At 45.9% G+C, this 15086-nt stretch overlaps 1 protein-coding gene across 1 annotated transcript in view; it reads left to right on the top strand.

Annotated features, from left to right (window-relative positions):
• Window positions 1-15086, top strand: part of lrp1bb (low density lipoprotein receptor-related protein 1Bb) — a 187997-nt gene that overhangs the window by 59870 nt on the left and 113041 nt on the right. Inside the window, exons 13-21 of the mRNA XM_008282795.1 lie at window positions 1237-1456; window positions 2419-2608; window positions 3782-3904; window positions 4209-4349; window positions 7253-7378; window positions 8667-8780; window positions 12362-12442; window positions 12802-12972; window positions 14041-14223. Coding sequence (XP_008281017.1) covers window positions 1237-1456; window positions 2419-2608; window positions 3782-3904; window positions 4209-4349; window positions 7253-7378; window positions 8667-8780; window positions 12362-12442; window positions 12802-12972; window positions 14041-14223 — 1349 coding nt within the window. The remainder of the gene's footprint in view (window positions 1-1236; window positions 1457-2418; window positions 2609-3781; window positions 3905-4208; window positions 4350-7252; window positions 7379-8666; window positions 8781-12361; window positions 12443-12801; window positions 12973-14040; window positions 14224-15086) is intronic.

The raw sequence follows: 15086 nt of genomic DNA, 5'->3' as shown, positions 1-15086 counted from the left end.
CTGAATAATTCATGAGGTCATAAAGATGACTTGGAGACGGAGGGAGTCTTCATTCACCTCCATATCCCATTCTGTTTCATCCTCCTGAGCCGGCCTCTACCATTGATGAGAACCAGGGGCCACGAGGCTCAGTCAGCACCACTCACATGGAGCTAATCTCCAGGGCACGGTTACTACAGGAAAGATCGCGTCAAATTGTTGACCCAATCATGTTTTAGATACCGCCGGCCCACTGAGGGCTGGAGTCTCGCTGAACGTGATGCACTGGGAATGGTTTCTTTCTTTGCTTTATTTTTTGGTGGGGATGTGGGATATGAAACTTCCCTTAATGTGCAGTCAAGCGGAGCTCTAACTGGATAAGCCTGAATAACTTCGTAGGCTACGACGCTCTTTCTTCTGACAGTCATGTTGTTAGGCTGTGGGAATATGATTATTTGGGTTCACATATGGGAAATCTGGATTCCAGTTTGTTTCCATGCCAGTCGGGAACGCTCTGTTTGTGACTGAGACACTGCTTCCACTGATCAGCCACTACAATAAAACCACCTGCCTCCTATTGTGTAAGTCCTCGTCCTGACCTCTGGGGGCGTCCTGACACTGGCAGCAGATCCGTTGGGTCCTGTGAGCTGCGGGTTCGGGTCTTTGTGGATGAAGCTTGTTCCAGCACATCACGTGAATGCTCAGTCACACTGAGCTCTGTGGAGTCTTTGTCACGATCCTGAGCTGATCTTGCTGTGTAGCTGATTGCCCTGCTGGGGGTGGCCACTGCCAGAGTGCTGGTCTGGAACCACATTGAGGTGGGTGGTTCGTAGCAACAGGACATTCGTGAGCAGCATGTGAAGGACTCAGCGTGAGAGCTCCTGCCTTCCATGTGCACCCAGAACAAACACATCTCACTGTGATATGGAAACATCATGTTTAAAGGATCTGGTGAAGACATGCTGTCACATGTGTGTAGACTGATAAAGAATCAAAGGCGGAGGAGGTGGTGGAGGGAGCAGCATCACAGCCACTTAACATCAGTGTGTGGAGGAGTACGGCCAGAGATGAATGAGGAGCAGACAGCTGAAATGAACCGCCTTAGCTCGAATGTGAGATGTGATCAGTGGTGGTTTGGAGCAGGTTATGATCTGCTGGTGCTGCTGCTGCATGACTAATAAAGTCCAGTCTGAACCGAGGCCATGACTCACGCTGGAGTGTTAGTAATTACTCTGTGTGTGTCTCTCTGTGTGGCAGCTGGATGTACTGGACAGACTGGGAGGAGGACGAGGTCAATGACAGCATAGGGCGGATAGAGAAAGCGTGGATGGACGGATCCAACCGCCGCATCTTCGTCACCTCCAACATGCTGTGGCCCAACGGCCTCACTCTGGACCACAGCAGCAGCACCATGTACTGGTGTGACGCCTACTACGACCACATCGAGAAGATCCACCTGAATGGAACAGGAAGGATGGTATGTTCTCATACGTGGACATTACATTACATTATGGAAGGAGCCTACCTGCAGGAATCATGTCATGTATTATTCTGACATTTTAAATCACCACGCTGAGTTTAAAGGCTCCATATTATGTCTGTTTACATGATTATTAGAAGCACCTTCTGTCTAAAACAAACCAGGTTAGCGTCCGTCTCTCTTAGACCCCCTTCGTGTGATTGGCCAGATCAGAACAGAAACAAGGCTACGCTGGTTATGTGTTGGAAACCCAGATCTACCTCCTGCTAAACGAGCTGCTCGGCTGGAGTTATGCAAACGCGATGCGTGGTGACATCAATAAGTAAAGGAAGAAAAACCTTCTGATGAGGTGTTTAATGCAGGAGAGGAGCAGTGATTGTTGACGGGCAGCAGTTCGCTCTGGGGTGGGCTCTGGGTCTGCAGACCGTTAGCATGCATTAAAAAAAATAAGCACACAATGGGCTCTCTAAGCTAATAGTGAGTGAAAAGGTAGTTTAATAGTGAAATAAAACATATTTTCAGTGTTTAGTCCATTGTTTATGTAACAATATATCACAGCAGTGACAGAATGAAAGTGTGTTAAAGCACGAAGCAGCAGCAGCAGCGTGATTGAAAACTGCTCCTCTTCCCACTACTGCCAACAAGACGTCCCTTTGTCCCCGACTGCTCCTGACAACTGTAGTCGTACTGGCATATTAAGCTAATGAATTATTTGCGAATGCTATTTAATCAATGCCAAGATTCTAGCAAACATTATTATAAGCAGACAGCCCTGCGTGAATAAATTTGTGCAAAGAAATTGAATCACATTCATCATATACTGTGATCAAATCATTTCTAAGCCCATACTCAAACAGCTAGAACCTTGTTTGAGATGATTGATTTTTCTGTTGCTGATGTTGTCTTTCCATAGCTGCCCTAATCTCCTGATTATGCTCCGTGTTTGCTTCGTGTTGCAGGTGGTGTACAGCGGAAAGGAGCTGAACCATCCATTTGGAATCTCTCATTATCGTAATTTTATCTTCTGGACCGAGTACATGAACGCCTCGGTATTCCAGCTGGACTTGTCCACGGGCGATGTCACTCTGCTGCGCAGCGAGAGACCACCGCTATTTGGCCTGCGTGTCTATGATGCACAGAGTCAGCAAGGTTGGCTGCTTTCCCTTCATTAAGTCCTTATCCAGGGCCACTGAACCGTGACTTCCCTAACAGAGAAAGTGGCTGTTTTGCACTGGAAATAGAACCTCTCTGTGCTGTGTGTCCAGACATTTGTATCCCCCGATCCCCTTCTCCTTAATGGAGAGCACTTTATATGATATACACACCGGGGAGTTACGTATATGCCTATTGGTCCCAGATTTTATGGTGTAAACCAGCGCATTGATCAGCAGTGACAGCGGCTTTAGAGTCACTCGGGGCTCCACTTTATGAAGTTAAATAAGGTGACCAAGGTTTGGAGGGCTTTGCTCACTTCTGCAACAAATGATGATGGATTCATCCTGTTAGAAACCTGAGAAGAACGGATTGGGGAGGCATCAGATGTGGCTGTCAGCAGAGGGCTTCGCTGGCCGTCACAGGAGGCCTTTCTTTTGTTGTCCTGTAGAAGAAATGTTCAGACACCTGCTCCACACTGAGGGGATGTAGAGAAAAGGTGATCGTACAGTCAGCTGATATGGTTTTAGGGTCATAGCGTTGGTTTGCTGCGTCGTCAAAACAATGACGTCCAATTAAAGCTGCATTTTGAGGAGAACAGCGTCGAGCGTTTGGTTGACGGCTACATGCTCGGCGGAGTTCACACCATGCAGAGAATTCACTGGACATTTCTCTTTTGTTCATGTCACTGCATAGATTAATTGGCTGTCCGGTACTCTGAGTATTACTGATTGGCTCTTACAGAACCAGAAGCTTTATCTCATTGGCTCAGGCGCTGCCTTTGGGCGCCGAGTTAAATTAAAGTGACAAAGGTGTCTCACGCCTTAACTTTATATGTGACTGCTTCTTTTTCCCCCATTGAAGAATGTCAGCTTTGTCCAGAAAGACAAATTATTCCTCCAAGAATGATAAAAATGTCAAACGTCTTTCAGCCACAGTGTTCCCAATAATCCTCCTGACGTATGATTATGGATCACATGGCACACACCTGGCACGGCTCGCCGAGGCGGGGGATGAGCTTTGTATCGGCGAGGTGATTTATTTTGCAGGAGTTTGAAGCAACTTGTGAGCCTCTGTTGTACAGGTGGGGGAATAGCAGAACGGTGCGGCTCAGAAAGCGTAGCCGTGAATGAGCAGGACGCCTCACTGTGTTTGGATCTGTTTCTCCAGGTGACAACGCGTGCAGCGTGAATTATGGAGGCTGTGGTACCCTCTGCCTCGCCATCCCAGGAGGCAGAGTGTGTGCCTGCGCTGACAACCAGGTTCTGGAGAAGAACAATGTCACCTGTGCAGGTAGGAGGACATAATGAATCAGATGGAACAAGAGGCCTAAGATCATCCTGTCCCAGTATACTGTAGTCTTGGCTCCATCCTGTGGGACAAAGATCAAATAATAACCTCATCTCTTTCACATGCAAATCTTCTCATAAACAAGTAAACACAGGTGGGAAATTATCCCAGTGGGTTTCCAGGAATACAAACCAAATCCCAGCCGTTGCACAAAGGGCCACGACACGTTATTAACACGTTTTAAGCTCTATTATGCCAATAATTTCCCCGATAAGAAGTCTTGTCTCGCTGCTGTTTCTCCCAGAAGCTTCCAGCAGCACTTTGGAGCCGCAGCGATGCAAAAGCGACGAGTTCCAGTGCCACAACCACCGCTGCATCCGGGCGCTGTGGAAGTGCGACGGAGACGACGACTGTCTGGATGGGAGCGACGAGGAGAGCCACATCTGCTGTGAGGATCTCACAAAACGTGTCTGCAGGCAGCGCGCGGCACGCTAACATAAATATACGTCTGATGTACAGGCGCCGTACATGCCGATGCACTTACGTACACAGCTGTGCGGCGAGCAAGAGAAGCCGGAGCTTTTTAAGGCTAATTCTCTCTGGCTGTCAGCTTCTATGTTCCTAAATGTCACCCAGGCAGGAGTGTAAAGTGCTGCTCCTCCTCACTGCTGGCTCTGCTCTCGCTGCTACCCAAGTGCATTCACTCTTTAACAAATCAGGCGGATAAACATGATGCTAGATGCTTGCATGCAGGTATTATGATTATTTTATTTTATTCTAGAAAGCAGTGGCGATAATGTAATCATCACCAGGATGATCAGCAGTGAAAAATCAATCATCTGCTCTGCAGGGATGTATATCCTATGTTTTAATAATCATCGTACTCGTGTGTTTTGTCGAATACTGAGTCTTCTTCAGAAGATGCCAGAACAAACTGAATGCACTAAAGAGCAACACTGCAGTTTAAATAAGTAATTCGCTGTAGTGATCAGCCTCCTGAGACCTGGAGAGGAATCTGTATTCTTACAACATGTGATATCAACGTGAACGCTGAGGGAGGCAGGATTTCTGCGGCATCACAGGGCAACAGAGAAAAAATCCATCCTAAACTTTGGTGTAGTTCAAGTGGTCTCAGAGGAAACATCCTCCTGGTGCTGGTTTCATTCTACCAATCACAGGCCTCGTCTCCCTGAGGAGGTTCGATGGTTTCAGGAGGAACAGCATCCACGGTGATGGTAGGATGAGGCGGTGCGATGAGTTCGTAGATGACTTTTAGCCGGACTTAAAACCCAGAGTGAAGAGCTGCAGAAGGAAGTCTGTGTTTTCAAGTTTCTACATTTTGTTCCTTCTTAGGCTTTTGGTTTAAAAGTGAGACAAGATGCTTCCACGACTCACTCGACCAAAACACTGGTGTCAGCTCACCACCTTCTATCCAACACAGAGACCTCGTTATCCCAAAGCAGCGCCGCCGCCGTCTTAACAAATACAGGATGATTTATCACACAAAAATAAAAAACAGCGGTACAGCATCCTCAGACGTTTGCTCATTCATTTGGGATGATTTATGAGCTCCGTGAATTTGAATAGTCGATGTGTAATTAAAGTTAAATGACAAGGCTGAGAAGAAAATAAGCAGCTTGGCTGCTAGTTCCAGTGGAGTCAGTTTTACAAATTGAAAGTGACTTTAAATAAAACAGAAATAAAAGAAAAATCAAGGCCCTAAAACCACACAACAAATATACTTAAGACTACTGTAAAATGTTGTAGAGACTCTATTGCTCCCCAGTAAAGGACGAAGCACCAAGGAGAAGCACGAGAGCGATTCTGCACCAAGCTTCAGCAGCTTTTATGGATTTTAATGTGGCTGCTGTTGTATTGAGATGAGTTGAATTGTGACCTTAATCAAGTCCCACTAAGAAGCTGCAAATATGCTCTATAAACCTGAAGCCTCTCCCCAGTGGGACTGAGGGTTTATGCTTTAGGTTTAATATTAATGATATTAATATCAGGACTTCAATAAAAAGTTTGGACCATCCAGTTATATTTCAAAGACAGTCAACATCTGCACCTTTCTGTGCTGCTCTCTGCTGTGTTTCATTCACCTTAGCCTGTTAGCGTAGCCGCTCCACATCCAGGTGCTGCTTTATGACGGCTCGGCGCTTTGCTGAGAGAATTCACTGCATGAGAGTGAAAATTACACCCAGTGACTCTGGTCACAAGTGTTTGTCTGTACGTACACCTGGGTTTTAAAAACGCTGCTTGGCTTAGCCGACCGGGCTTACAGTCAGTAGGAAAGATCAGTGTCCAAAACATTAAGAAAGCATCAGAAAAGGTGTCCCGTTAATGGATGACCTGGATCAGAAGTTTATCTTATTTTTTCTAACGTTTTGTTAAATGAACAAAAAACTCAAAAATCGGTATATAAATTCATAAAGTTTCACCTTCTTCAAAGAGGAAATATCAGGAAATATATCAGAGGTCAGCATGTGTTGTCATGGAAAAAATAAGTCAAAAATAAGTCACGTTCATCCTCGGATGTGTTCATAGCCTCCCATTAGAGAAGGAATAAAACATCTTCAGTCACTGAAATAAGCTGAAACTGACAACAGTAATAATAAATAAACATTTTTTGGACATCATGACGTTGCTTTTGAATTGTGGTTCAAGGTATTTTGATTTTGGCCCGCTGCTCATCAGCAAAGCGCTCTAATTATTTTTTTAAATTATTCTTTTCAACCACAATTCAAAAGCAACATCCTATTTCACTAAATTTTAATTTAGCAAATTTTTATTTATTATTACTTTTTTCATTTTCTATTTATTTCAGTGACTGTTGTGAGTTTTGTCTTTTCTTTAATGGACGGGGATGAACACATCTGAGGACGGCGGTAGCGTGCTGTTACCTCCATCATCACTTTCACTGTTTAAACGACGTTTAAAGGTCGCAGGTGGCAGGTCATGTCAGCTTCTGCTAATTAAGCCTGAGTAACGTCATGACAGGCCAGAGTAAGACGTGCCAGGCGCTGGTTTGTGGGCTCTCAGTAGCTTGTAGTTTGCCAAACATGGTTTATGAGACACAATAAAGATGAGTCAGTAACGCTGCTGCAGAGCCACAAGTAGACGCGTCGTGAGAGCGCCGACACAGCGAGACGTCTCCTCGCTGTCTGATGGCACAGAAACATGGGAAACAAGGTGCGTCCGATTGTTGAAATGTAGAGGTACCTGGTGTTTAATGACCAGATTAGGGATCAGACCCAGAATAACAGTCAATGGTGAATCTCCACAAAGTTTTTTAATCATTCATGTAGCTCGTAGCTCACTGACTGACTTTGTGCTGTTTCCTCTCTGCAGCCAATCACACGTGTCCCAGCGACCAGTTCAAATGCAGCAACAACCGCTGCATTCCCAAAAGGTGGCTTTGTGACGGAACCAACGACTGCGGGAGCGACGAGGACGAAGCCAACACCACGTGCTCGTGTACGTACCGCCGCGCTTTGTCTCTGGTTTAGAGTCTGTGTAGCTTTAGCTGTGATTTTATGATCAGCAGAGTGTAGAAGATAACAGGCAGGTGTCTCCACTGATTGGCTGATTATCAGTCATTTGTTTGCTCCAAAATGGAAGTGGTTTAGGGCTGCATGGTGGCTCGGTGGTTAGCATTGTTGCCTCACAGCTAGAAGGTCGCTGGTTGGCGTCCCGGTGAGGACACCCGGGATCTTCCTGCGTGGAGTCTCCATGTTCTCCCCGTGCAGCGTGGGTTCTCTCCGGGTTCTCCGGCTTCCTCCCACAGTCCAGAAACATGCTGAGGTTAATTGGTGATTGTAAATTGTCCGTAGGTGTGAATGTGAGTGTGCTTGGTTGTCTGTCTCTAAGTGTAGCCCTGTGATAGACTGGTTACCTGTCCAGGTGAACCTGCCTTCACCCTGAGTCAGCTGGGATAGGCTCCGCCCCCCAGTGAGGGTTAAGGTCTAGAGATGATGGATGGATGGAAGTCGTTTACTCTCTAAATAAACTCCAAACTAACATATCAGGACAACACGATGCGGTTGTAGCCTTAAGTGCTGTTCAGAAGATTGATGTGCTTTTTAAATTAATCGTGAAGGTTCTCCAGATCGACTGTGAGAACAAAGGATCAAGCAGCTTCTTGTGTAAATAGTTCGACATGAATCTTTTTTTGGGGATGAAATATCTCACTTTAGATGTGCTTTGTTCATATAAGTCTTGCGCAGAGATGTCAGCTGTTGTCAGAGCAGCTATCACTGTTATAACTCGCGACTCGTGAGCAGCTCTGGTACAGCGCGATCAATTCCATTGTGTGAGAGCACCACTATAGCATCAAAGAGTTGTAGCCGCGATGAGGGGCAACTATCTGTCAGGAACACTTACAGTATATCACGTTGCCTCCCGACGCTCTCAGCGGTGCCTCTCAGGAGCTTTTTATCCTTAGAGGATCAATCAATGAGCATTAGCCAGAGGATGATGAATGTTACCTCATCAGCAGATTGACATGCATATCCCACATCAGCCAGACATCACTGGCGTGCGCTGTCACGTGCACGACCACCAGCATGTAACTGACGGCACATCAAGCAACAGCACATTTCCGTTGCCGTTGGACCTTCCGAGCTCGTGATTGAGTGATGAAGAGCGTAGAGCGGCCGGACATTGACATCCTGGTGATTTAGTGATCATTAGAGTTGTTGTGCACATCCCGCATTGACTTATGCAGGTGTGATTGAATTAAGTGGCTCCTTTCTTCTTCCCTCAGCCCAGCCCTGTCAGGCCGACCGCTTCTCCTGCCAGAACGGACGATGTATACCTCGAGCCTGGAGCTGCGACCGGGAGAACGACTGCGGGGATATGTCTGATGAAACATCCTGCAGTGAGTCACACCGGGGCTGCTTTTTTCTTTTTTTAAACACATGCCATTTAAGTGTCAGTCCGAGTGGATGTGACTGATGCTCCTCTTTGTCTGGTCAAGATGCAGCACAGGCCGGCGTGATGAATGGGTCGAACACAAAGGAGGGTATTCAGAGCTATCGCTAATAGCTTACTCCTCACTGCTAATGATGTTGTGCTGGGTTTGGGTGTGTTTAAGGCTGCAGCGAGGGAGGTGTGTGTTCTACTGTAACCCCCACCCAAAAACAAATAGAGACGGTTGAGAGGGCTGTACATTCACACCGCTGAATGATTTCATCACCAGGCAGGGAAGTTTCAGGATAATTTGATGTTAGGTTTCTGTTTAGTTTTTTTTCTCCACATAAAGCAGCCTATGGAAATAATTTGGGAGTAATTTTTATACCCATTTTTCATTAAAGTTGTCCCAGACCGGCTCAGAGGATGCAACAAGCAGGAAATCCATGCAAGAGATTTATGCAAAACAATTATAGGAATAATCTTTCACAACTAAAACTAACACAGAACAACGACGGACGTCAAGCAGAGCGTGGATGTGTGGAACGCTTCCTGTGGAGGTGGTGATGGTGCAAATGCAATAAAAGAGGGCTGATGCAGGGAGGCCCAGGTGAACCGCATCAGCTGGTCGCCTCCTGAAGGGAGGAGCAGCAGGAGGACCATGGTGGTGATATGTGACGCTCATAATCAGCGAGTGATGCGGCTCTGCGATGGCAGCGTCTGTCCCTTAAACCCCGACAACGTCTGGAGAAGCTGCAGTGACACTTGTTCCAGATGTTCCTGCTCCCCAGAGGATTAAACGTGTAATTCCAGGATGATGTTTCCACCATTTGTTTGGTCTAACAGCGTCTCACTAGTGTTAAAACTTCAGAGAATCCCTCAGAAACGAGCTGCTTATCCCTTTTTTGTGACTTCTTCAGTATTTTGCATGTTTTGCTTCATTCAACGGAGAAAGTTTCAGGACTGAACAAGTGATGTTTTTCTTTTGACCCAGAAGCAGACGTGGCCTCGCTGATGGCTTAGAGGGGAGGCGCTACAGCAGCCCACTGCTCTGAAGTCTCAGTGCTGTTGTACAGTCTGGAAGTTGTGCTCTGTGTTCTGCAGTAATCTCGCCATGTCTTGCCACGATGGCGCGAGCTTTCTGCAGTTCTTTGAAGATGTATTTAACCTTTTATTGTGCAGGCGAATGTTTGGGGCTTTTATTTATTTTTTTTAGCTGTGAAGTTGAACCGGATGAATTACCGGAATACGTTTAGAAGATGGGGCTGAAGGTTTTAAGATTCCCTTTAATCACTATTTGTATTAAATCAGCCTTTAACAGTGATTGATGTTTGCCGAATGCGGCACTGTGCTCCGCGTCCCTTTGTGTGTCCTAAGCCGCTCCAACACGCCGCCACAAACAGCCAGGGTGTAAGCAGTAATTAAAGTTCATGCTCGGCTTCATTCAATCATAATCAAGCTGTGCAGCAAAACATATTCTCTCCCATACTGTTGTCAGAGCTTCCTCAGGCATTACTTCTCCGTGGGCGCTCCACTGTGCGGCTCTGGCAGCTCACTTAACTTCACTGGAGCTACTGTGGGTTTTGGAACACCTGAAGCTCAGTGGTGGCCGCCGTGGAGATTGATGCTAATTTGGATTTTGTTTGTCAGTAGTTTAGTACTTGTCACACACGGCGTCTTCTATTGGGCTCTCTGTTCACTTGAAGCCATCATTATTTATGAATGCCGGTGTTTCATTTTTAGCAAAGCTCACTGTTTACTTGAAACCTTCATTATTTATGCATGTCGCTGCTTCATTTTTAACGAATGTTAAGTTCCAGCCAGTCGTGTGCTGTCAGCGAGAGCCGACACGTTTGAGGGAAACGCACCTTGGAAGACAGATGTATGATAAAGATATAATACGTCTCCTCCACAGCGCCTGAGGTATCCCAGACAGCAGCGGCAGATGCCAACAAATCAATTCAAATGTGGACTCGCATTTCATAGCGGAGTCAATAAAGCTTGGGGCGTCCAGTATGTACAGTATCTCAAAATCGGAAACAAGACGAGTATCTGATCGGAATACAGATGTCCATCCTCACAATGTCATCAGCCTGCAACACGTGGTGGAATCTGTATTCCGGCGCGCACACGGCAGCGTTGGTAAAGAATATTGATGCCATAACGCAGACCAGAATAGTTCTGTTTGACTGCAGCGATGGATGTGGGATCAGATGTGTGTCGTATAGCGTGTACCGTATACGCTATACGGTCTGTTATCAGCTGTAGATGAAAGACCATCAGCCACCGTGGAGCCATTTGGTCGCAGCTGTTTGTGGACTGATTGCTTTTTGTTTGTTTGTTTGTTTGTTTCAAGGCCAAATATGTTTTTACATCTCTGGTCTGGTGATTGGAGGCATTGATCAGGAGATGAAATGTGGAAACAGAAGTTATTGTGAATCAAACAGTTCAAGGCTCCTTCAGCGCGTTAATCAGGAGAGGAATTTACTTTCAATCTGCAACCAGGGCCACAGATGATGCAGGATCTGAGAAGTCCTGAGATTCAGTTCAGATCGGCGAGCACAGCTCCGGCTTCATGTGCCGTCGTGGTCGTGGAGTGGCTCCACCCGTCGACGTGTCCTTTCTGTGCAGACTCAAATATTTAACAGTTAATTGAGAAGCCACCCGCTGACGGAGCTGCTAGCTGGGCTAATGAAGGGCTGTCTGGGTGGAGCGGCTCTCACAAGGCTTCACGTCCTCGTTTTAAAACGCTCTCATTCTGTTTTATTCACTGAAACGTGTGGCGCCTCGATTTAACCACAGCAGCTGCAAACACGGAATTCAATTTCCTCCCTTTAATATGAATCCTGATGTTACTGTAGTTATTTGACCTCCCACAGAACAAGTGTGAACATGCACTGCTTTGAATCTATTAAACTCATAATACAGGATAGTGAAGATCAGTGGTTCTCAAACTGGGGGTCGGGACCTCCAGGGGGTCCCAAGATAGCTTCAGGGGGTAAAACAAATAAAAATAAAAATAAAGCCTACATTTATCAAATAAATGTGTATCAGGGCTGCCAAAATTAAAAGTGTAGACTTCATCCCACTCCTTTTTTGGACTTGTTAATATTATGATTTGATTACGTGATGTTATTTTTCCTTTTTGCTATTTTAAAAATTATTTTCTTTTGTTTTTCTTTTTTTTTTTCTCTTTCATTTGTTTGAAATAAATTAAATTCATTCATTTAAAAGTAAATTAACATGTTAATGTAAAGAGATGAATCCTTGGAATTAACACATTCAGTTTTAACACATTAATGCCTGAACAACAGAGTTATTACTCATGAGATATTAAAAATTCAAACTGGGGGGTCACAAACACAAACTTATTTTTTTGGGGGGTCGTGGCTCAAGAAGTTTGAGAACCGTTGGTGTAGATGTTAGAAAATGGACTTCATGTCAGCTAGCAAAGCCATTATCTGCTGAATTTCCTACATAATTAGATTGTTTTCATGTATTTAAGTTGTCTTTTTGTGTATATGTGATGTTCACCTGTCTGCTTCACAGGCTTCCCCACCTGCGAGCCGCTCACCCAGTTCAGCTGCTCCAACGGCCGCTGCATCAGCGCCAAGTGGCACTGCGACTCAGGTGAGCTTCTTTTGTTTCTCATCATAATCGTAGAAAGTTTGCTCATTTAAAACAAAAAAATAAAAAAGTGCCCATGGAGCCCAATAACGTCGTAATTCACCGGCAGTGAAAGTGTAATAACGGCAGAAAGCGCAATAAAACCTGCACTTAACCTGATCGAAAATGTAATAAAAGCCCAATAATGCAATACGTTGACCACAAATGTGATAAAATGTTTGAAATGATGTCGCTACGGCTGACATCATAACCCTTCATCACGACGTGGGCGAGCGTTGGTGACATCAGGTGTGCTTTGTTTGGCTTCACGGTGATGCTTTGGTGCCACCACGCCTTTAATGAGAGTCCCTATCTGTGTGCAGATGACGACTGTGGAGACAACAGCGACGAAGCCGGCTGCGTCCAGTCCTGCTCCAACACCCAGTTCCAGTGCACCAGTGGACGCTGCATCCCGGATCACTGGGCCTGCGACGGCGACAACGACTGCGGCGACTTCAGCGACGAGAACACGACGTGCAGGGGCGGATCTGCATGTGAGGGCGACCGCGGTGCTTCTTAAGATGCTGCCAAGCGTTCAGATCGGCACCAGATACCAGACGAACACATCCCCTCCGGCGCCGGATGAGCCTCGTTATTATTCATGTTTTACAACAAATTATCAGAAGCATGAAGTTAAATATTAAGTCGTCACACCGGCGCCGTCTGACGGGACCTTTACAGGCACACAGCTGCTCTTATATCTGCTGAAGGGTGCACGTGCTTTTATTTGCAGCTCAGATCCAGGTGTGGTAATTACAAGTTTAACAATTAATCAGCGTGACGTCGTCTTCACGCTCGCGTGCGACACAAACCTTATCTGGTGTCTGTTCGGGGGACTTTCACCATCAGCAGTTGAATCATTTAATCTAATTACCACAGAAAACCTCATGCAAGCTCCTGGAAAACTCACAGCTCGCTTGCTTGTCACTAGGATGTGTAGACTATTCATCAAAGCGTCTCCTGATGGGAGCTGCAGGCTTCTCCACTCCCCCGTGTCTGATTCTGCTTTTACCCCAGGGGGTTGAATTTGTCTTAGCTTTGCCTCGGCTGTTGAAGAATGTTCTTCGGGTTGGACTTTTAAGTACGACGCAGATGGTTGATCAGATTCAGATCATTGTGTACATATGTGGTGACGGTAAAGCGGCGTGATTAAATGACATTTATGTTGCTGTTTGTTATGTGGTGCTGAAGGAAACTGAATGCATCCTGATGAGAGGAGCCTGTGTGGTGTTATTTATGTTTATCATTCAGCATTTAAAGAAAAAAGGTTTATTTCTTATTCCCATTTGCTTAAACATTCCTAAACATCAGAGAAGCCTTCAGACGTGCAGTGAACACAACCGGTGGTGATATAGAGACCAGAGCCATTAAAGGAGACAGAAACATCTTGGAGACATAAACCTTAAACACTCGTGTAATAATATTCTTCTTTGGACCTATTACAGCTGCCAAACGCGCCGCACACACACATAAATATGAGTACACAGTGAAGTATGTCTTTGGTTCTGCCGCGGTGACGCCGTCGCTCCGTGAAGGCGTTAATTGTTGAACTTTTGTTCCAGTGCTGCCGTCTGTGATCGAGTGCAGCGGGGAGGAGTTCCACTGCGTCACGGACGGAACCTGCATCCCAGAACGCTGGAGGTGTGACGGAGACAAGGACTGTGAGGACGGCAGCGACGAGAAGGACTGTGAGGGCACCAAGAGGATGTGCGATCCCAAGGCCAAGTTCACCTGCAAAGATACAGGTAGTGAATACAGAACACTGCTCAGCAGCACACTGGGTTAGATGTTCAGGACGGCTGGTTTGATGGAGTGAGACTCAGAAGGTGGGATTTTATTTTGACCTTTAATGTGAACTTTGTAATATTTTGGGCAACAAGGGTAAAAAATTTAAAACTCCATATGTTATATGAAATGTCTAAGATGGAGTCTGATGTGAATAAACACCAGTGTGTTGTTGGTTTTTTACACTTTTTATTTAAATGACAGATTTGTCTGGTTCATGGTATAAAACTAAACTTAGATTTGAGTTAATTAAATCCTGCGTCTCTTCCTGGACCAGAGGTGATAGTTTTGGCACCGTGGACGCCCGGCTGAGCTGATGTGAGCTTGAAGGACACACAGCTAACAAGAGAAATCAGCTGATTGAGTATTGATTACTGATTGGCTATTGGAGGCTGCAGGTGTCTCAGTGGTTAGCACCGTGGCCTCACAACTAGAAGGTCGCCGGTTGGCGTCCCGGTGAGGACACCCGGGATCTTCCTGCGTGGAGTCTCCATGTTCTCCCCGTGCAGCGTGGGTTCTCTCCGGGTTCTCCGGCTTCCTCCCACAGTCCAGAAACATGCTGAGGTTAATTGGTGATTGTAAATTGTCCGTAGGTGTGAATGTGAGGGTGCTTGGTTGTCTGTCTCTAAGTGTAGCCCTGTGATAGACTGGTTACCTGTCCAGGTGAACCTGGATGGATGGATGGATGGATGTTATATGGCTTTGAAATGTCTTAGATGAAGTTGGTGTTGCTAGTTTGTTCCACTCTTGCTGGTCCGTGGTATGAAACTAAACTATATTGGAGTTGAGTAAGTGAATCCTGCGTCTCTTCCTGGACCAGAGG

The sequence above is a fragment of the Stegastes partitus genome, unplaced genomic scaffold, assembly GCF_000690725.1.
Source record: "Stegastes partitus isolate 25-593 unplaced genomic scaffold, Stegastes_partitus-1.0.2 Scaffold286, whole genome shotgun sequence".
Lineage (NCBI taxonomy): Eukaryota > Metazoa > Chordata > Actinopteri > Pomacentridae > Stegastes > Stegastes partitus.
This window is presented reverse-complemented; position numbering and strand designations above follow the sequence as displayed.